The sequence below is a fragment of the Tachypleus tridentatus genome, chromosome 13, assembly GCF_004210375.1.
Source record: "Tachypleus tridentatus isolate NWPU-2018 chromosome 13, ASM421037v1, whole genome shotgun sequence".
NCBI lineage: Eukaryota > Metazoa > Arthropoda > Merostomata > Xiphosura > Limulidae > Tachypleus > Tachypleus tridentatus.
In genome coordinates this window covers 194,601,768-194,624,027 of record NC_134837.1, presented here as the reverse complement: position 1 = coordinate 194,624,027, position 22,260 = coordinate 194,601,768, and the positions used below count along the sequence as shown (strand labels likewise).

General features: G+C 36.4%; 1 protein-coding gene across 1 annotated transcript in view; it reads right to left on the bottom strand.

Moving 5' to 3' along the window:
- Positions 1–885: 885 nt before the first annotated feature.
- LOC143237564 (uncharacterized) overlaps positions 886–22,260 on the bottom strand; it is a 67,808-nt gene continuing 46,433 nt past the window's right edge. The window contains exon 2 of the mRNA XM_076476966.1: positions 886–4,085. Coding sequence (XP_076333081.1) covers positions 2,755–4,085 — 1,331 coding nt within the window. The 3' untranslated portion in view covers positions 886–2,754. The remainder of the gene's footprint in view (positions 4,086–22,260) is intronic.

The following is a 22,260-nucleotide window of genomic DNA, read 5'->3' as shown; positions in this document are numbered from 1 at the left end:
ACAAATTTTGTTGGTCTGATTATTTCGTGTTTTACTACTTCTTTGATAGAGACGAATAAACAAGAACATTTTCGAATTTTAACTTGAAACGCGTTATCATGAAACCATCTGTTTCCTTTTCAAGTAAGTTTCCAGCTCCATTATCTGCTTGTTTCGGATTTTCCTGCTTTCTACACAAGGGATACGCAAGAATATTTCTGAAGAAATTTTGTAGAGGGAAAGTGTGTAAGTTTTCATATAGCAAAGCCACGTCAGGCTATCTGCTGAGTCCACCGAGGGGAATCAAACCCCTCATTTTAGCGTTGGAAAGGAAGAGTAGAGACACTTATATTTAATCGAAATAATGAAATCTTGTCGTTACTTTCATAGCGGGCCGATGGCTTCAGTGTGCGGAGCGCGTTTTTGAGTCTACGAGTCACAACCTACCAATCCTAGGATTTACAAGACAGGCACACTAACCTCCAGGTCAGGCCAAGTTTTCTGGCTCCTGAGTTTCGATTGATTTTATAGCGTGTAAAAAACTTCCACACTTCGATATCAGGTCTCAATTAGCTCCGAGAACATCTAAGCTTTCACATTTCTTTTTTAAATAATACTCATGATAAGAGATGTTTGAGTCAGATTTAAAGCTTGTTGAATGAACTAAACCACCGTAAAATATCTGTTTATTTTATACTGAAAAACATAAAGTTGGACTTCGTCACGAGCAACTTCTGCTAACAGTGTAGAACGGTAACAACAGCTATCATGTAATAGAAGGGTTCACAATGCATACAAAACTCAGACGTAACAGTTTTTAACTTTCACAGAAATAAAAAAAATCGTTTTTATACGAATGATATTTTTTATGTTTGTTTTTAATACAAAAAAAAGCATCTAACAATGTAACGTTTACCAAATTTTATTTGGAAGCACTCCCAGTTTATTACAAACATATTGTACAACGGTGCCAAATTATTTATATAAACCTATTTCATTAATATTACATTTATATTTGTCATTAATACGCATTCTGTTATGGCAGTTTTGTTGTTTGTTGTGTGTGTGTGTGTGTGTGTGTGCACGCGCGCTCGCGCCAAGTCACCCAACAAGATACATACAGGTGCAAGCTAAAAACTATATATATATATTTATTTATTTAGAAAAGCTATAACTGCGCATTAAAGAATATGTTATGTAGCTGGATCGACGTAAACCCTTTATATCCAGAAGGAAAATAATCTGTTGTAAAAGAAAAAAAAAACTCAACAACAATATATCTTCTTTTAAACCCATAGAATAAAAGCCAAACAAGAGGTATCGTCTATTAGACGACACTTTGACCCATGGAATAAAAGCCAAACAAGAGGTATCGTCTATTAGACGACACTTTAACCCATGGAATAAAAGCCAAACAAGAGGTATCGTCTATTAGACGACAATTTAACCCATGTAATAAGAGCAGAACAAGATGTATCGTCTATTGGACGACATTAAGAAAATATATCTTCTATTGAACGGCATTTTAACCCATTGAATAAAAACAGAATAAGTTATATCTTCTATTGGACGACATTTTAACCCATGGAATAAAAGCCAAACAAGATGCAAAAATCGTGTGTTTGTTTTGTTAAAACTGTAGACCAATAAAGTTAGTAATGAAACCAAATTGTACAGAACTAAAAAAAATTGCACCTTAAAGTATCGTGCATATGCGTAAAAACGTACTAAATCTTTAAAAGCTAAGATTAGCATATTTCCCAATAAAAAGGAAAGGCCACAAAGGACTTATTTCAATACCGCAATCCCACAGCTAAAGGAAAACAAATCTTGCCATAACCTATTTCATAAATAAAGACGAAATAATTGGTATCATAAAATAGAAATATTTGAGTTTATATATATATATATTTATATACACACACACATTTCATGATGAAAATTTTGAAACTCAAGAAAATGGAAATCGGTGCATCTTTGAAGTATATGAAAACAAGTACACTTCTCTTTCCAACAACACATTTCCGTTATAATCAGTGCTTTTAGAACTCTTAATTCTGAACACATAACAGGAAAAAAATAATCAGAAATTAATTCAGTAATAGTTTTCCAAATTACACTATTTGTGCTGATAATGTTTCTTTCTCCTACACCATTTCCTACTTTTCATAGAACTCCCTCTGTAAAGATTGTTTTTATTGACTAGTTCTAAATTTCGAATCTTCACTGTAAATTTCAAAGATCGACTCGTAAAAATTGTTTCCAAGTTAACTCGAGTTACGTTATCACAGCAAAGATAGCCAATAACCTTTAACGTTGAAATTCAGTAAATAAACTTATATAAACTTTATATCTTTTAATCCTTCACCATTATAAAAGTGCTAAGTAAAAGAAGTATCATATATGCTTAATACACAATACCTTCCTTATCTTTAAAGCAAACTCCATTGAGCAAAATCTTTATAGGAAACTGGACGGAATAGCTTATAACTTTGCTGTATAACATCGTGCTACCTGTAAGAATTCGATGTGAATGAATATATCCACTAATGGTGAACATGTAATCATCACCCTCAAGATCACTTGAACACATGCTTAAGCTATTACTCTCAAAAAGTGCAGTTATATTAAGCACGAATGGCTTCGCGAATGCCTAAAACACACTGTTAAAAGGGAAGGTGGTTTTGTTAAGACCACGATAAACGTCATAATATACACTTTTACTTAAAAACCTTTTTAACTTTTATAGGTGCTATATTTAAACGTTCTTTTACTTCACAAAAATATCTGCCGTGTTTCTTCCAACGCAGCGATGACGCCGTAGCTTTCCCCTGAAAGACCACTTTGGTCTATTGGTGTGGAATTCACATTTGCACCATTATAGATAGGACAAGACGTTACAACAGCTTGCGTCTGGCTGCTAATCGGGCAGTGAAAACGGTCAGTTTGGTTGTACGGAAAACGCGGAGACGTTTGTTCGTCACATGCAGCCCTCTGAAAAGACACTCCCTGAGAACCATCAAAGGAACACATTTCCGTCTGATAGGAAGACAAAGCGTGATTACCAGCAGCAGAAAGGGTAAAAGGTTCTTTTAAATCCTGTTCCATATCCATGAAATCCATGTAATGTTGTGAATAGGAGTTAGGATCGGATCCTGGAAACTGTTGGTAGTGAGTACGGGATTCTAATGACGTTGGAACATTAGTGGGCATGGAATGGTCTGAAGAGGTTTGGAAAGAAAAGGTGGGTTGTTTATACATCGAAAAAATATCCACGTTGTTTTCTAAGGCACAATGCAGACGTTGCGTTTCATAGGGTGATTTCATTGGAAATGAAGGCTCCCCTGGTGCCGAATAGGGAATATGATTTTGATTAAGGGACTCGTGTATGTCGAGATTAGAAAAACTTGGATCACCATGATCCATAAATAGTCCCAAGGATCGAAAGTTTGAATCTAAGACGTTTAGATTATGTGCACCATTCATGTTCATGCGGTGTCGAAATGGAGGCCTGACTCCCTTAAGGAAGTTTGAAGACTCACTGAACTTCGCTATAAGCTGCCCTACTGGATTGCATGGGTTCTGTTCTTCCTTCACGCGATGCAAGGAAAGGTTTTCAGTTTCCGGTTCCATGGGGGACATTTCTGGTGTCGGCAACGAACGTATAGACTCGACATTAACATTTGGCAGACTCGATACTTCAGAGTAATCCGGGGGTCTGAGGTGATTGGTCATTTTCGGAGCTGTTTCGGAACAAGGGCTCCCATTTGGGGACGAATCTGGAGTCTGCACACCACAGAATTCAACGTTTCCCAAGGGTGAAGGCCCTTGTTGATTGGTTGACCATCCTATTCCATGAAGTTGCTGATATGGTTGAGTATATCCGTTTGGTCTGGGGGCCATTTTGTATTTGGTGTTCATCAAAGGTGACGGCGGAACAGGAGAATTTGAGCTGCCTTTCCGCCCCCCTCTTTTTGAATTCTGTTTTCGTCGGCGAGGGCGGTACTTGTAATTGGGATATTCCTTCATGTGTTGGACCCTCAACTTTTCAGCTTCTTCTACATAGGGTCGTCGCTCTTGTGGCGTCAGGCCACGCCATTTCTTACCTGAGAAGATATATATATATATATATATACATCATAAAATACTCACTACTGTCTCGGAGAACTTAGTTATACTTTTATAAAAATGCTCAAACAACATTAAGACAGGATCACTGTTGAATAACAAGGTCCTCTTAATCTTAAATTCATTAAAGGTTATCTACAAACATACCAAATGAAAGAAAGTTACACAAATACCCAACAGCTTAAAAACTAGAAGTACGCATAACTTACTTGTGGCGTACTGATGTTTGATGGCGCCCCCTCCAACCCAACCCATTAGTTCGCTTCATTAGTCAATTTCACTTTCTCTTTGTCGGAATTTAGGCGTTTAAAGACCAGGGAGACTCAGGTTCATTAAGATTCCTTCCCCCCTCCTGTACCATGAAGCTTTAAAATATATGTGTAGATACAACTCGAGGGTTATAATAAACCGCACTTACATTCATGTGTTGTACACCCAGCCACCTATGTTCGATATTACACAGTCCTGTACTTCCTGTAAAAACCCTTTCGAATGTTTTCAGCTTAGTGTAAAACTAATGTAGGTTTTCTGTCTAGTACTATGTGGCCTGATTAACTCTTTATTTCTAAAATATATGTTAACTAGCGAAATGTGATTAGGTCTACTTTCATCATATGTGTAATAGCAATTTTTTGGCTTACAAAATTTTATTTTTATCACACTGACATCACATACTCTCGTTATTTTGAAAAACATTTTACGTGTTATTTTCAATTAAGTACAAGAGGGCCCGACTCGAACAATAATTTATTTTTTTACATCTTTAAATGTTTAACACTCTGAACTAATACAATGTTGCTAGTGTCGTACCCTCATACGTCTAAAATTAGTTGGCTGGTTATTTTAAAGCTATCTGATATGTACGCGGTGGAGGGAGGAATCGATCCAAGATTTAAACTTACCACTATCCAACAGCGAGAAAACATCCACCTAAAAATATTGTGTGCCAACGTGTAACAAAAACGTTTTCTGTTTTGTTTTGTTTTGTTTTGTTTTTTTACCGTAAAGTAAAACTGTATGCGTTGCTAAAGTTAGAAGAAAGAAGTTTTAGGGTGAAAACAAACTTTTTATTCTTTGAAAACAAGCTAAACTAGACAAATTTTCAAAACAAATTTGGAAATATATTATATGGAAAGTAGTATATTGTGAAACTTCAATGAGAAAAATTAAGATATTTAACCATAGACGAATCAATAAACGGTCACTTATCACGTATTCTCTGACTTGTAACTGATAAACTACAAAGAATGGCAGCTAATCAACAATGTCCACCGCCAACTCTAGAAATACTCTTGTCTGACCAAATAACAGGAGTTGACTGTCTCGTTTCTTGTACATCCACGGGTCCAGAGACATTTTTTTATGTTAACGGGATGCGAATCGGGACCCTCAGGTTCACGATCAGGGCCACACTGAGCACTACATCACATATTTCTAGGTATCCTTTATTATGCAATTAACATCACACCACTTATTGAATAAAATCAACAAAAACAAAGACTGGTGTACGAACCTCATTTATAAGAAGTGTTAGTAGCTATTGCAATCTACCATATATCTGGTTATACTTCAATGAGATGTAAACCAAAAATAAGCTGACACAATAGTTCGTATAATTTTCTACAGGTTTTCAGTCACTAGTTCAAAGAAAACAGCTTAAGTAAAAGCTGAAAACTATGCTTACGGAATGCTAAGCACAGAAAATGCACCAATGAAAAATCGAGGAAAGAGGTGCATACCGATTATTTAATAATTACATGGCACGAGACGCACGGGGGGAGGGGGGAGCCTATGAGACCTGCTGCCTGTAAGGAAAGATTAACCATCAAAGCACCAAACACATTAAGTAAAATTCATCAAAAGCTGCTAGGCCTAATTAGACGAGTTTGCTTATATTGTTTCTTCGAGTTAATATGCACCTCTTATGTATTCGATTAGATCAAACCAGTTTATATATTTTACCCTTTGAAATAACGTTAAAGGATAACTTTGTAGGTAGCACTTTTTAATGCACCCGGGTAATTTTTTTTGTAGTTAAGGGTAAAGATAGAGAGTGGGCTATCTGTTCTGTGCCAACCATGGATATCGATACACAATTTTTAGCGTTATAAGTGTGCATACTTGCTGTTGCTGTGCCACTGGGGATCTCTGTTAAAAAACAAAATACTCTTAGAAAGATATTAAACAATTCATGTCAAAATGACACTTATCGTCTGAAAGTGTGATTGTTACAATACCTTTTTACCAAAACCAAGGGAAACAAAACTCCGGAATAATGTATTTACAAACAGAAAAAAGGAAATTGTTATAGAAGCTTTGCTGAAAATATGTTTTCAGAACATGGTCAATATTAAAACTATTTACAGTGTGAATGCACAACACTTTGAAACAAAACTTTGTCACTTGTAACTACGAATTTACGACGAAAGAATTGTTTTCAAGCTCTCAGTGTACAAATAAATCCTAAAATAATAAATGTATAAACAGGTCAAACTCTCTCTGGAATATTTAATATACATCAGTGCTAGATACTATGAGAACTTACAGCTAGTTACAATTCCATCTCTGCCTTATGCATTTGTTTGATTTCTTCTAATTAAAAAACTATATAAGCGCGCACGCGCTATCTACACTCCCTCTACCGCGTAAAATCGAACTCCGTGTTTTAGCATTGGAAGTCCATTAACTTAACGCTGACACTCTGACGAGTATGTCTTGGGGGGAGTGGGAAACTACCTTCGAAACCTCATTCTAACCAGACTGGTTAGTAGTTTTGGTCTGGCTTTCTCTGACCCTCATTTAACAGTCATATCTGATAACCACAATTATGGAAAACATTTGTGCAAAATTCAGCGTTATGAAAAGCTAAATGCTATTAAACTAGCCATTCAGTTTCATTACGTCATCACGTGCTTAGTTTAGGCTGTTAACAACGCTTCTTACCATAAAAGAGAAGTGATCTTTTTAATTTATAGTTCTTGTGTTGTTAGGTTTTATAGAACGAAACTACACTTGGCCATATGCGGGGAATCGAACTCCGGGTTTCATTGTTATAACTTACTACTGTCTCAACAAAGGACTTATTATTTTAGAATGAAAATAAGCAGCAGAATAACCATCTACTGCATCCATTTGGTTCATCAGTATGGTCATAAAATAGTACTGATATCCCCCTCCCTCACTGTTCTGTGGATTTTTTTAATCAGTCTTAGCCTGGCAGTATTATCCCATTATCCTAAGAGGCCGAGGAGTTAATGAATTTATCTATCAGTCAGTCAGTAGAAACTAATAAGATGTCGCATAATGGAAGTTTAATTTGTGATATATACTGTCGTGACGTCGGTAAAACGTGAGTATGCGATGAATCACGAGAAGAATTGTACACTGTATGCTACAAAACGGTATAATATATAAACTTCAAAAGCAATAAACAAAAACATATTTGCTCTTAATTTTGGTGTTATTTACTCTTGACAGAGAACACCTTCGGGGACTCTGTGCAAGTACATCTACTATGCAATGCATATTCTCAGAAAACGGTATTTCGCAAGTCTCGAATGCATGTGACCAAGTTTTTCTAACCTGATGATAATAGGGTTATGTCAATACTTCCCAAAAAGAACAACAACAAAAAACTGAATTCCACTCTTCTATAATTTCATTCACAAACAATTATGAAGAGTCAAAGAGTCAAAAGTGAGGGGGTAGCTCTCTGTCTCACCCACAGCATTTAAAATTTTTGTCAGACATATTTTACGAAAAATAAAGAACAAGTGTTATTTGAAACAAAACAAGCCTTTCCATCATGGGTGTACAACTGCTGGGTCATCTTATCGTACGTTTCTTTCTCAGTTTCGAGAATTCATACATCATTCTTGAAACAACTATCTTTAAGATACGAATAAAAAACTGTTTCATGGTATTCGATTCACATTCTTACTACGTAAGATTTCGCGCATTATTTGCCAAAACATGCCTATCCAATGGTCTTTGGTGTTACCAGTTATATTATCATACACTTTGGTACTTCATGAAGAAGATATTTTTCCCACTGTTTTTCTTCAGACGGTACTCTAAACAGAATCAGTTTTATTTAGTACAGTGCATTATGCCTCACCGATACTCGAAAGTTAACAAACGAGTTCACATGAACTACAATTCTTCCCACAAGGTGGTGGTGTTAATTTGTTAATCTAACATTATATCGGTCGCTCTTCTCTTTTATTATATTAATAATAGAAATAAACGACCTTATGACATGAAAATGTTGTTACTATTTAATTAAACACTCAGCGTCTTGTCTTACAGCCTCTTCAGGAACGTTTTAATAAACCACAAACTTCAAGTGACGATACAAAGCTGTCCAAAAGTTGTTCACAACTCCAGTGTGAAATACGAAAACTGAATTCCAATGCGAAACGTTCCTAGTAGAGACTTCGCCAAGATAACAGTTGATTATATCTGCGAGTAGGTGAAATACACCTGTTAATCTTTTAAAATGGTGGAATTAACATTTTTTTTCAACGAATTAATAACAAGCAGATGCACTTATGCTAAGGCTTTCCGAAACGTAAGGGCAATAATATTCCCATGAAATACAATTTCGGTTTTTTTTTCTCGAAACTCAGTAACACTCCAGTAACATTAATAGAAAATTTATCTTCACATACGAGAAATTAGATAATTTCTTGTTGTGCGTGTCTCTCAACAAACTATTTTTTCCCTCACACGGAAAAACAGCTTCTAAATAATAAAATAATACCGTTTCGCCCCAAATCAACACCCCCGGAGCGTTGCAAATTCCAAAATGGTGCGCTAACTAGAGACTACTGAGGTCATACGATGGACATTGTGGACACTTAAAGAAGGCCGAGTTTTAAACCCTGATTTTGGTGCAGCGTCATATTTCGATAGACGGCGTTACAGTATTTGTGCAGTTTCAGACTCTATTTTTCATATCTGATTTGTTAATTTCAGTACTAATAAGTGTGTGTGTGTGTGTGTGTGTGTGTGTGTGTGTGTGTGTGTGTGTGTGTGTGAAGTAGAACAATCTAATAGATAAATAAGTCGTTACAAATTAATAGAAACTACTTAACGTTTAAATTGCTTTTACATGTCACAAGTCGCTACAAACTAATAGAAACAACTTAACGAATAAATTACTTTTAGTGGTAATGATGTTTTTGTGTTCTTTGTTCAGACATAAAATCATCTTCTGAAAATATATTTTGGAATTCGTTTGGTTTAACGCAAAGTAACATAATGAGGTAGTGTTTGTCTGCCATGGATATTAAACCTCGAATTATTGCTTCATTACCAGTGTTTCCTTTAAGTTGCGCAGCCGCGTAGCTGCACGACAACCAATTACGTGCCGCGCACTTAGTTATTCCAGCCGCGCACATTCTCAGTAATGCTGAGGAGTTCCAACGTTTTGACTACCTTAACGACTCTAACAGTCGATAGGCCTAAAGCCTATATAGCCAACTGGTGGCATAGAAAAACAACCTAATAATCCAATAGGGTCGATGATCGAAAAATAACCTCCCCCGCCTCAAAAAAAAAAAAAAAAAAAAACTAATAGCGCACATCCGCACATTTCCTTGATACTGGTGCACATAAAAAAAAATTCTGCACATGGAGTGAAAACATTAGAAGGAACATTGGTGATACCCCTAAGCGACCGAGGAATATTTTTCATATTCAATACTTAAAGAATTTATAGTATAATCTCTTATTCATCATACCGACGTCCTGAAATTTAACGTGTAATATATACAGTTGTTGGCTAAAATAACTTTTATAACTCACAGCGTAAAAAAAAAATCCTAAGTGTAAGAAAAACGCATATAAGAAGTGTGACTATTTCAGTTTTTTTTAAATAAAAAACATCATTTAGAATAATAAACGACAATAAAATTAGAATCGTGCGCTAGAATGACTAAGTCATATGGCCCAACCTGGCCAGATGGTTAAAGCACTCGACTCATAATCTGAGGGTTGCGGGTTCAAATTCCCCTCATACCAAAAATGCTCGTCCTTTCATCCGTAGCGACATTATAATGTGACGGTCAATCCCACTATTCGTTGGTAAAAGAGTAGCCCAAGAGTTGGAGGTGAGTGATGGTGACTAGCTGCCTTCCCTCTAATCTTACACTGCTATATTTGGGACGGCTAGCGCAGATAGCCCTCGTGTAGCTTTGCGCAAAATTCAAAAACAAAAACACGTTACTGTTACTGTAAAAAGACGAAAGAGAAAATTTCTGTAGAATGAAGTAATCACTTGCGTAGTGGTTCCGTTTGTAAATCAACAGACACAAACAGCCTAATCCTATTATCACTACAGTTTCTATTTTGTGGGGGGGGGAGTTGTCTGTTATAATATTAAAAACTATGGTAAATATTATTTTCAACCGTCCTATTACCTGGACATCAAACGACACTTGTTTATTTTAAATTGCTCTCATACTCACTCCACTGTAAGGTAAAATAAAAGATGGACATAAGGATATTAAATATCCTCTACTTCTAAATCTTAAGAGATAGACAGATGTTCCATTCTTCAGTTTTGTTATGCCTCATTCAATCCAATCTGAACTATGATTCTTTAGTCTATGTCTCAGCAAGAGAATATGTACTGAAGACATTAGACTCTATGCATCATTGAGGGATTTGACTCTGCACAAAAATCCTATAAATCTTCATTTCAAACATGACATCTGCAAGTATCTGTACATATGCTGCAATATCTGAGATGTAAGCTTTTGACATCTCCAAAGCTACTACAAGTGTGTTGATGGTTATACTCTGGATATTCCAAAACCATTTAATGACCAGTTAACAAATACATTAATGCTTTAACACAAAATTTATATAATGAACCTCCACAGTGTATAAGGCAGTTTGTTTGTTTGTTTGTTTTGGATTTCGCGCAAAGCTACACGAGAGCTATCTGCGCTGGCAGTCCTTAATTTTGAAATGACAGACTAGAAGAAGGCAGCTGCTCAACATTATCCTCGCCAACTCTTGAGCTACTCTTTCCTAACGAAGTGTGGGATTGACCGTCATATTTAACGCCCCAACGGCTGAAAGAGCGAGCATGTTCGAGTACGGGATTCGAACCCGTGCCTTTTTAAATTGGGAGCTGAATCTCCTAAACATCAGGCCGATCCAATGATGCATAAACTAGGCTAGGCTATTTTAAGAATAGAAACCAGATATTTAATCCTTCAAGTTTATCGCCAAATCACGTCGGGTTTTTATAATGATACCTGTTATGGATTAGCTCTGATTTTCGGATCCAGCGAGTTAGGTTCAAGCTTACGCCATACCATAAAAAGTTCCCTGCACTTTAAACTATGGATGCATTTTAAGAGTGATAGTTTTTGTTGTTGTTTTTTTAGCGTGAATAATAAATGGTATGGTACTGGCTGTGCACTTGTTAAAATTTCTTTAAAATAGGTCTTTGGATAATTAATATTATTCAAGGAAAACTATCTAGCTGTGGTGTATTTAATCACAATGTTTCCATCCATGTACAACAGTATTCAGTATCTTCGCAATTGAGATACTTGTAAAAAAACAACAACTTCAAAATCACATATATTTCTTTTCTATACTATCAGTGATAGTTTGTCGAAGATTTGCTATGTTTACATACACACACACACACACACATACACTCTACAGTAATATAAGCCTGCATCAAATTTTGTTTTTCCAAGCGAAAATCATGTTCACGTAAGGCGGACAGGTGTTTTCAAGCACGTGGTCTAAGCAGCTGTCACATTTCAGTTCATTCTTAACGATATGGAAGGAAACATTTTTCATCATAGGTTCATCACATGTACGAACAACGCAATATATAAACCGAAATAGCTCGAATGTCGGACTGTTCTTTACCTCTGTCACTAAAATTGTAATGAGCAGACAACAATCGAACTATTTTATGTGTATAAATGCATGTTAGATTTTATGAATCCTTTGATTTCGAGAAATGAAGAAATCGACGTGACGTGGCATGATACACAATAGGTATCATTACATTAATAGATCATTGACAACCAATCGCTTCTATAGGTTATCACCAATGTCACTATTCTGCTTTTGTCTTGCTTCTATCCACACGTTTTTCTTTACTAGTCTGAGATGTGCTCCTTTTTTTCTTTTTAACTTTACCGATTATTCGATTAGCTCCAGGGAAGACGAGGTGGGGCTACCTTTCCAAGTCCAGAAAAAAAACACAAAAAAACGTGCCCAGAAATTACCCAGATAAATGATGTATGTTCTCTCACCCATACAAAGTTGTTAGGGGTTTCGTTTAGTATGAAGAATCATGCGCGAAAGTGAAATCTTACAATATCCATTATTCATGACCACTGTCAACAAGGTCATCGTGGATAATAATTCATTTCTGGCATGCATGCTCGCGCACGGTCGTCATGTTTCTCGCGCTATTTTTTTTTTTTAATCAAGGATCTCAGGACTACCTTCCAAGCTTCATCCGCCTGAAAATTTAAGTCCACTAGAGTAAGTGAAGTGTATAATCACGTTGCTTTATATTTGGCAATTCAAATTCTCTTGACCTCCTTTCAAAGACAAGCCTATCGATCATTAGAGACAACAAGACGCATTTAATGGCCGTCGCACCAAATCAGAAATGACCTGTTTTTAGTAAGCTGTTAATATTTCCTTGAGTTTCGTGAATATTTAAAATAGCCTCATGTTACAGACTTCACGAAAACATAAGACTTTAATATCGTGTCAAGAGACAAAGTAATTGACAGCGTAACCAGATCAGTGAATAAAGAAAACATTTTCCCCAACATGTAGCTGTATGTACTAAAACTATGAGGCAGAGCAATGCGCCAGACGTAATGGATAACTTAAGAAGGTTTTGTCTCGTTTGCAGTTTTCAAGCATATCATATAAAAACTAGATAAAATATAATACAGCACCAAATTCCAATGGAACATATCTTTCACTTGTTACGTCTACAAAACTGTGGTATTCTTCGGGTATTTTTAGGTCTAATATATTTGTTTTATATAACTTACTATCCAAAAACATTTCGTGGAATGGGTTCCCAAGGACCTTTTCTCAACACATTTGCTTACAAATTTAAAAACATTGGCTTTTAAACAATGCTCTATAAAGTTTGAGCAATAATCTATATGTGATCACATATACTTGTAATTATCGATTTCTCATAAAAATTCTTCACGTAAAGAAAAACTATTCCAAATTTATTCATATACATCTGGAAAGTGAATGATATGTTATCCGTCTTGATAAAGTGCTAAAACAATACTACTTACGAGCTACAAAAATAACATTAAATGCTTTCGTATTCAATATTTCGTAAGTATCATGCGAGTTGCTCGTGCACAGTATGTCTCCATTAATTGGCGCAGATAGCCTCGCTGCTTTGTGCCATAAAACACTAAATCAATCAAATCAATCAACCATTAACAACAGTTCATATGATTTAACTTCTTGGTTCCCACACATGTATTGGAAAAACCAAAGTTTCTCTACGTTATCGCCATAAACCAGATGTTTTCTCTCCTCTTCTCTTTAAGGGGAGAGTAGGGGGGAATTCTTGCGTCACGTGACCTATTTGTTTAGGGCGGCTGAAATCTCGCGTCAGGTGGCCTCTGTGTTTTGGGCGGTTGAAATCTCGCGTCAGGTGGCCTCTGTGTTTAGGGCGGTTGAAATCTCGCGTCAGGTGACGTCTGTGTTTAGGGCGGTTGAAATATCGCGTCAGGTGACTTCTGTGTTTAGGGCGGTTGAAATCTTGCGTCAGATGATCTCTGTGTTTAGGGCGGTTGAAATCTCGCGTCAGGTGACCTCTGTGTTTAGGGCGGTTGAAATCTCGCGTCAGGTGACGTCTGTGTTTAGGGCGGTTGAAATCTCGCATCAGGTGACCTCTGTGTTTAGGGCGGTTGAAATCTCGCATCAGGTGACCTCTGTGTTTTGGGCGGTTGAAATCTCGCGTCAGGTGGCCTCTGTGTTTAGGGCGGTTGAAATCTCGCGTCAGGTGACGTCTGTGTTTAGGGCGGTTGAAATATCGCGTCAGGTGACTTCTGTGTTTAGGGCGGTTGAAATCTTGCGTCAGATGATCTCTGTGTTTAGGGCGGTTGAAATCTCGCGTCAGGTGACCTCTGTGTTTAGGGCGGTTGAAATCTCGCGTCAGGTGGCCTCTTTGTTTTGAGCGGTTGAAATCTCGCGTCAGGTGACCTCTGTGTTTAGGGCGGTTGAAATCTCGCATCAGGTGACCTCTGTGTTTAGGGCGGTTGAAATCTCGCATCAGGTGACCTCTGTGTTTAGGGCGGTTGAAATCTCGCGTCAGGTGAGTTTTAAGTTCAAAAAAGTTGAAATCTTGCGTCACGCCATATTTCTGTTTACTATAATTTTATTATTTTACAAACTTGAACAGCAAACTACCACTGTATTTATTATTCACTGCATAACGTACACAAAAAGGTTTACTGCATAGCTAAGCTCGGTATCTTGGCAATTTCAATTAACATTTCAGTATTTCCTTATCAAACATTATTACTTATATACGGTGTGTTTTTAAGTCTTGCTTCTTTCGGGGATACACATCAGATACGTTATTTTAAATAAATCGCTGATTTTTCGAATGCTGTGATGACACATTCCAAAACATTTGTATTCGAATAAAACAAGTGAATCAATGAATGAATGATTATTTAGGTTTAAACTCATACCTAAGTCCTGTAAATATATCTGTTAGATTTAATTATTTGATTGAGTGACATTAAATATGATATTTGATTTAGTTATCCTTATAGCTATGAGAGGACTAAACCAGATCCCTTAGCTCTGGTAACAACAGAATAAAGTACAATGTCCAACATAAAACACATATAGAGTTACTATCATTACAATGTTATGCTATTAACCCCCCTTCCACCTTGTCATATGTACATCTGATATCAAGTGCACACTATAAACGACAAGAGTTTCTTCGTACACTGTTGCTAGGACACCACTTCACATGCTGTTGCTAGGTTGCAGAACACCACACAGTAACCTGGGCGACTGTTTTGAAGATAATCCTGGTGTTAGTCGTGATTCGAGTTATCTTTATGTATCGAAAATATCTAAAAAAAAATATGCTGAATATAAGAGAAACAGAGGGCGTTGTATTCATATTGGTTTAAAAACTATTTACCGAAATGAACAGAAAAATATTTATATATTTAATTTTTTTTATTAAAGCTTACCTACCATCTAGGTCAAAATGTCAGGTGTTAAAACAGTAAAAAGGTAGTGATATATAATTCTTGAACTACTTGGTAAAAGAATTTCCAACATCTAGGTGAAACAAAGAAAAAATCCCATCTAGAATCAGTAGTTTAATGGTTACGTGATAAATAACCAATAACGTTTCTCAGTCACTTCCGAATGATTTGCAATACTTATGCGCTACTTAAATGTCTATAAACATGGGTCACGTTGCTTTTAGGAAAGTATTTTTTCAATATTTCATTCACTTACTGAAGAACGTCAAGGTTTAAACAGTGCCCATGTTTACTCGTCTCAAGATAAAACAACATCCTTTCCTACATTTCATTATTGTACACAGCTTAAGAAAAACGTACATCACGTACGAGCCGCCGAAAAATATATTCGACAACTTCTGTTACTTTTCACGTACGAAAAGAAACCTAATGTTTGTGCATCCATATGACGCTCGTACATTTTTGCATTCGCATGTTCTGATCTAAAATTGTGGGTGTTCCGTGTTACTGCGAATTATTTCAAAAGTTAATCGCTTACACTTAGGTTGCTCACTACATAAAACACTCCCTCTGATTATTAAACCTATTCGTAGTTCGGATCCGTGTAGTTATCCATCTTGAATCTAGAGCGATCGAAACCAAGTGCCATGAGATAATTTCTGCACAAAAGGAAGTGGTTCCAATCAAAACGACTGAACGTAGTTTAAAATATAAACGTTTCACTTCTCCACTGGAAAACATAAGTAACCACTTTTATGATAACATCAAATAATTCTGTTAACAAGTTTGTAAAATAGTTACTACTACCTGTCGGTGTAATGCGAAATAGACACTACTGTAAGTGTTGTTTTCTTGGAAGCATCTGTTGTGTTCACCGCGGATAATCGAACGCTGAATTTTTGCGATGTAAATCCGTAAACTTACCGCTGTCCTATCGGCGGACAATTAACATATTGAAGAAACAAAGCTTATCTACGATAAAAACACCTACCTAATATTTACTCTAACATTAGAAGATGAATAGAATCCAGGTTTGTACAAAAAACGATCCGATGAAACAACCTTCGCTACCAACGTCGACCGGGTAAATTTATCGTGTAATTAAGGCTTCAGTCCTTCAGTTTGTTTTTGTTTCTAGTTTTTTAAATTTAAATCGGTGTTTTTCGGAGTTTTCGCTTTTAACATTGTAACGAGTAAAGTAATATACCGTATCTTCTCTGTTAACATTGTAACGAGTATATTCATATATATTTAACAGTTTGCCGGATTGTTAATATTCAACTTCCATTTTGTTTTTATAAACTTTATGTTCTATCAAATTGGCTAGCTAATATACCGTATCTTTTCTAAATGAGTATATTCATATATATTTAAATGTTTGCCGGATTGTAAACATTCAAATAAAATGCTTTTATAAACTTTAAGTTCTAGGCAACCTGTCACTGATAAATTATGGACGGCTAGCGCAGATAACCCTCGTGTAGCTTTGCGCGAAATTTAAAACAAACCAAACAAAATACAATGTATGCTATAGCCCGCGGATTACACACGTGCTAAAACAATAACCTCGTTTATGTTAACTGTTTTAAAGAGCATATATTCATATAATAAAAGTTACACACGGTGAACGTTCAGCATGAGTAAGGCGCGTGGTATATCAATTAAACCCTTTCTTAATCTCAACTACACTGCATTATAATGGACAAATGGCACAAAAGGGCCGCGTGGTGTGTATTGAACCTTAGTAAATAAGCTTGACACGCAATCTGAGAGTCGCGGGTTTGAATCCCCGTCCCACCAAACACGCTCTCCCTTTCAGCCGTGAGAGCGTTAAAATGTGATAATCTATCTCACTATTCATTGGCAAAAGAGTAGCCCAAGAGTTGGCGGTGGGTAGTGATGACCAGCTGCCTCCTCATCTAGTCTTACATTGCTAAATTAGGGACGGCTAGCACAGATAGTTCTCGTATAGCTTTGTGCAAAATATAAAACCAAACCGAACCTTACTAAATAGCTTCATCTATACCTATTACCATGACTGGTGATTGGATAGTTATTAGCTATTCACCTGAACCTGATGGCGTTATAATTTCGTAAAGCCGTCTGTCAGCCATCGTATATGTAGATAGAAAAAATATTTCTAACCATATCAAACTTCCATATAAAATGTTTCATAATATTACATGAAAACGTAATGCTATATTAAACCTGATACAGGTTATTGGTTTACTGGAAATGATCACAATCACTGGAAGAGAGGAAAAATAAAGACTTGAAACTGTTATAATTTATATTATTCCAAACTCAATTTTCTGGAGACTTTGCAAGCGAAGATTTGTTTCCTTTCATTTCAATTCTTGCATTAATAACTCTTCTACACACAGTACCTGGTCTACGGTTTGTAAATTATTATGCATATGTTGATTTTAAACATCTTTTTAGCTGCGGCATAGCGGCTGATAAAATGGCTCCGAGTTTTATCAAATACAAACTTTAGTTTTCTCGATCGATTTCAGATCTAATTGCTGAACCATAAGAAATATAAAACTAATTTTGAAGGTTGAGAAACATTCAAACATACAGACAGACGTATTCGAAGAATGACATTTATTTAATTGTAAAAGCTGTCCGCCTACATAAATGTAATAAATGAGATATTATATTTATATGACTCTCTTAAGACAGCCAAATGCCTCGTTATCTAATTAGTGACACGCATCAATGAATTAACGAGATTCCCACTGTCTCTATCTACTACACTATGTAACAAAATATTTACTTTTTCTTGTTCCTGGGCAGAAAGTGTTATATCCCAATTGCTTGTGTCTAAAGTAAATGGAAAAGACCTATTTTTCTCTTCAAACTTTGCTTTTGTGACCTGGGTAATAAAATTTTCAAATTTACCCATTTTCGAGAACATTCCAGGTAGATTCAGTACTGAGTAGCTAATAGAGAATTTTCTCGAACTTACAAAAATTTTCAAGAACCTTTTATAATTTTCTAGAACTCACCACTTCAGTTTAGTTCTAGCTGTCTAAGTGAACACATAGACCTATCTGATTTTATCAGAGATGGCATCAAGAAGTTGCAAGCATTCTCCAGACGCATTCTGCTATGTATGTGGCCAATTTATCAAGACAAGAGCGAAAAAATGTGTCCGGTCTATGCGAGGCAATTGGAATTGCCTGTAACCCGAACGAGTGACGCCTCTTCTATGATAGCTCATCCAGAATTTTCAAAGCTGTGCTGCTCCATAACGGGAATAAGTATCCGTCTCTTACCCTGGTTCATTCAAAGAGGAATTCAACAGCATCAAAACCTTGCTAGAAGCCTTGAAGTATGATGAGTATGTTGGAAGGTTATCGGAGACTTCAAAATGGCGACATTCCTGATGGGTCTCCAAGGGGAAAGGGGGCTTTATCAAGTTTCCCTGTTACCTTTGCCTTTGGGACAACAGAGACACCGCAGCGCACTACAACAGGAAGCACTGGCCACAACGGACTGAGTTCTCTGTGGGGAGGCACAATGTCTAGTGTTTGCTACTACTGGACCTCTAAAAGGTATTATTCCCACCATTGCACATGAAATTGGGTCTTATGAAACAATTAATCACAGCTCTTGATAACAAGTTTGCAGCCTTCAAGTACCTTCGAGTCTTTTTCCCTAAGCTGTATGTGACATAGATCAAAACTGGCGTCTTCGTTAGACCACAAATAAAGAAGATCCTGGAGTGCACAGAATGTCCCAAGAAGCTCAGTATGAAGAAAAAAAAGCTTGAGGCGGCTTTGTCGCAGTGGTTCGGGGCTTTTGGGGCAATCGCAAGGCCGAATATTATGTGGAACTGGTTGAGGCTCTGGCGAAGAACTACGGCAAAATGGGCTGCAGGATGTCCCTGGAAGTCCATATCCTTGACGCTCATCTTGATAAATTCAAGGAGACATGAGAGCATACTCAGAGGAGCAAGGCGAGAGATTCCACCAAGATATACTGGACTTTGAACACCGATACCAAGGAGCGTATAACGAAAACATGATGGGAAACTATATTTGGAGGTTGATACATGAAAGTGATTTACAATACAGTTGCAAATCGCAAAAAACTACTCACTTCTAAACATTTCTGTGTAACTTTAGTATAAATACATGTAAATCTTGATTCATATGTTGTTTTATTCAGATCTTATGTAAATGAAAATGTGCAAATTTGCCCGTTTTTACATAGAAAATAGGTTAATTTCTAAATTTCATTATCCAGGTCACAAAAGCAAAGTTTGAAGGGAATAATGGCCATTTTCTGTACTTTTACAACATAAGCAATTAAGAAATAACACATACTATCCAGGAACAAAATTTGTGTTACATAGTGTTATCTAACGAAACCACAGCCAAGGGAACGAGTTTGGAGAAATTAGCTGAGAAAAAAAAATATACATGCATTATTCCCATTTTGTTATCACTTACGTACAAGCAATCACTGTTACTTCAGCGTTCATAATTTCCAAACAGTGGCAACATATAATCCTAGAAATGGCGGTTATTGATCACCGCGGTTACACTAGATAACATAAATGTCGGGTATATCAAATTCCAGGTATCGGAGAATAGAACCTCCGTACCATTTTACATCATGTTTCAGAGATACGTACACCGAAGTTGATTGCTAACAAGTGTACCGGGATATAAAGTTGATTGCTAACAAGTGTGCCGGGATATAAAGTTGATTGCTAACAAGTGTGCCGGGATATAAAGTTGATTGCTAGCAAGTGTGCCGGGATATAAAGTTGATTGTTAAGAAGTGTACCGGAATATATAATGAAATGATAAACGAGCAGATGAATGAACTATTCCTCTGCGTGGACACTGTTAATCAGACGTCTCATTTGAAATGTAAAGTTTATTAAAAAAAGATACCTTTGCTGGCGTCTGCTATAAACCTTTGCCTGTTTAAACTGACGATCGAAACAATAGATTTAATTTTTTTTAAAGGTTCAAGGGCGTGTCTTCGCGTGTGAAAGCGTGAGGCCCGCATCGAGATTAGGGTTCATTGACCATTGCAAAAGGTGACGAAGTGCGTGAATGAAATGTTAAGTTTAAGTTTTCCAACTTTCTCGACAAATATAATAAGCCTATTATTTTTACGATGTTGGGTACTTGTTTGGTGGTTTTTATTTCGAATTTGCTCCTTGTTATTGTTGTCTTTAAATAGTTCGGAACCACCTAAGCAAAGTTGTTCCATACATTATTATTTACTTTCTTCCGTTTCATAATGAAGAGACAAGGATCAAATCACAAATTCTGGACTCTTGGGGCACTACATTTTAAGTTGCGACATATCCAAAATAGTGTCGTGAACTTAATTTCATTTAATATACTTGTAACATTCGTAAAGTGATGTGAAGTGGTTTGATTTGGTTTGAATTTTGCGCAAAGCTACACGTGTACTATCTGCGCTAGCCGTCCCTAATTTAGCAGTTTAAGGCTAGAGGGAAGGCAGCTAGTCATCACCGCCCACCCCCAACACTTGGGTTACTCTTCTACCAACGAATAGTGAAGGTAATTATCACATTATAACGCCCCCACGGCTGAAAGGGCGAGCATGTTTGGTGTGAAAGGGATTCGAACCCGCGACCCTTGGATTACGAGTCGAATGCCTTAATCCACCTGGCCATGCCAGGCCAAGTCATCTTCATACAGTAGGTCATATATCCAAATATCTAAGAAATACATGTCAAAAGTAGGTTCAAATACGTGGGATAAAGGTCAAAATACTTACGTAAGCTCGATAGAAGAGATAAATGTTGGCTATTTAACACATTTTTTCTTGTATATGAATGACCAATTCGTATGACATATTCTGTAGTTATACGATCTATATCTTTGGTATAAAGAAGTTCAATGGGTAGATTTATTTTAATTACTTGTAATAATGAAAAACAATATAAGCAACAAATAATATTCCCCCCACACACAATTCAATACAAGTGCAATAATAAAATGGTCATTCATTACGACTTCAAAGATTTCCTACGTGAAATTCTTTTCATGCGTTAAATAAAAGCTTATGTAATATCCTATAGAAATAACAGATTAATGTTAGTGTAGATTAATATCCTATAATAGTAACTTATCAAAATATCTATAGTAATATTATATAGCATATCAAAGTGAGTATAGTGATACTCTATAGCAGTAACATATCAAAGTGAGTATAGTAATACCATTGTAACAGGCCAATGCGAGTTTATTGTTATATCATACAATAGTAATAGGCTAAATGCGGAATAAGCTTGTGTTTTGCCTATGATATATACGTTACAATTACTTTACTACTGAAGAACTGTTCAGTCAAAGAAGATTTAAAAAATTATAGATGGGAATAAACTGTTAATCCTATCTATACGACGCCTGTTCTTTTCTTATTATTATTAATACATTAAACAAAGATGAAAGATAAACCAAAATATACAAAACTCACAAACAAACAACTTTTCATATTAGAGAACAATCACAGTATAATATATATGAATTTTTTACTTTGAATTAAACCTATACAATAGACGCCTGTAATTGGCTCTTACACTTAAATCTCAACCAATCAAAATAAATTTTATTATATCGTTTATTTCTGTAGTAGGCAAGCAGGGTCTGGCATGGCCAGGTGGTTAAGGCACTCGGCTCGTAATCCGAGAGTCACAGGTTCGAACCCTCTTGACACCAAACATCCTCGTCCTTTCAGCCGTGAGGGCGTTATAATGTGATAGTCAATCCCAGTATTCGTTGACAAAAGAGTAGCCCAAGGGTTGGCGGTGGGTGGTGATGACTAGCTGCCTTCCCTCTGGTCTTATACTGGTAAATTAGGGACGGCAGATAGCCCTCGTGCAGCTTTG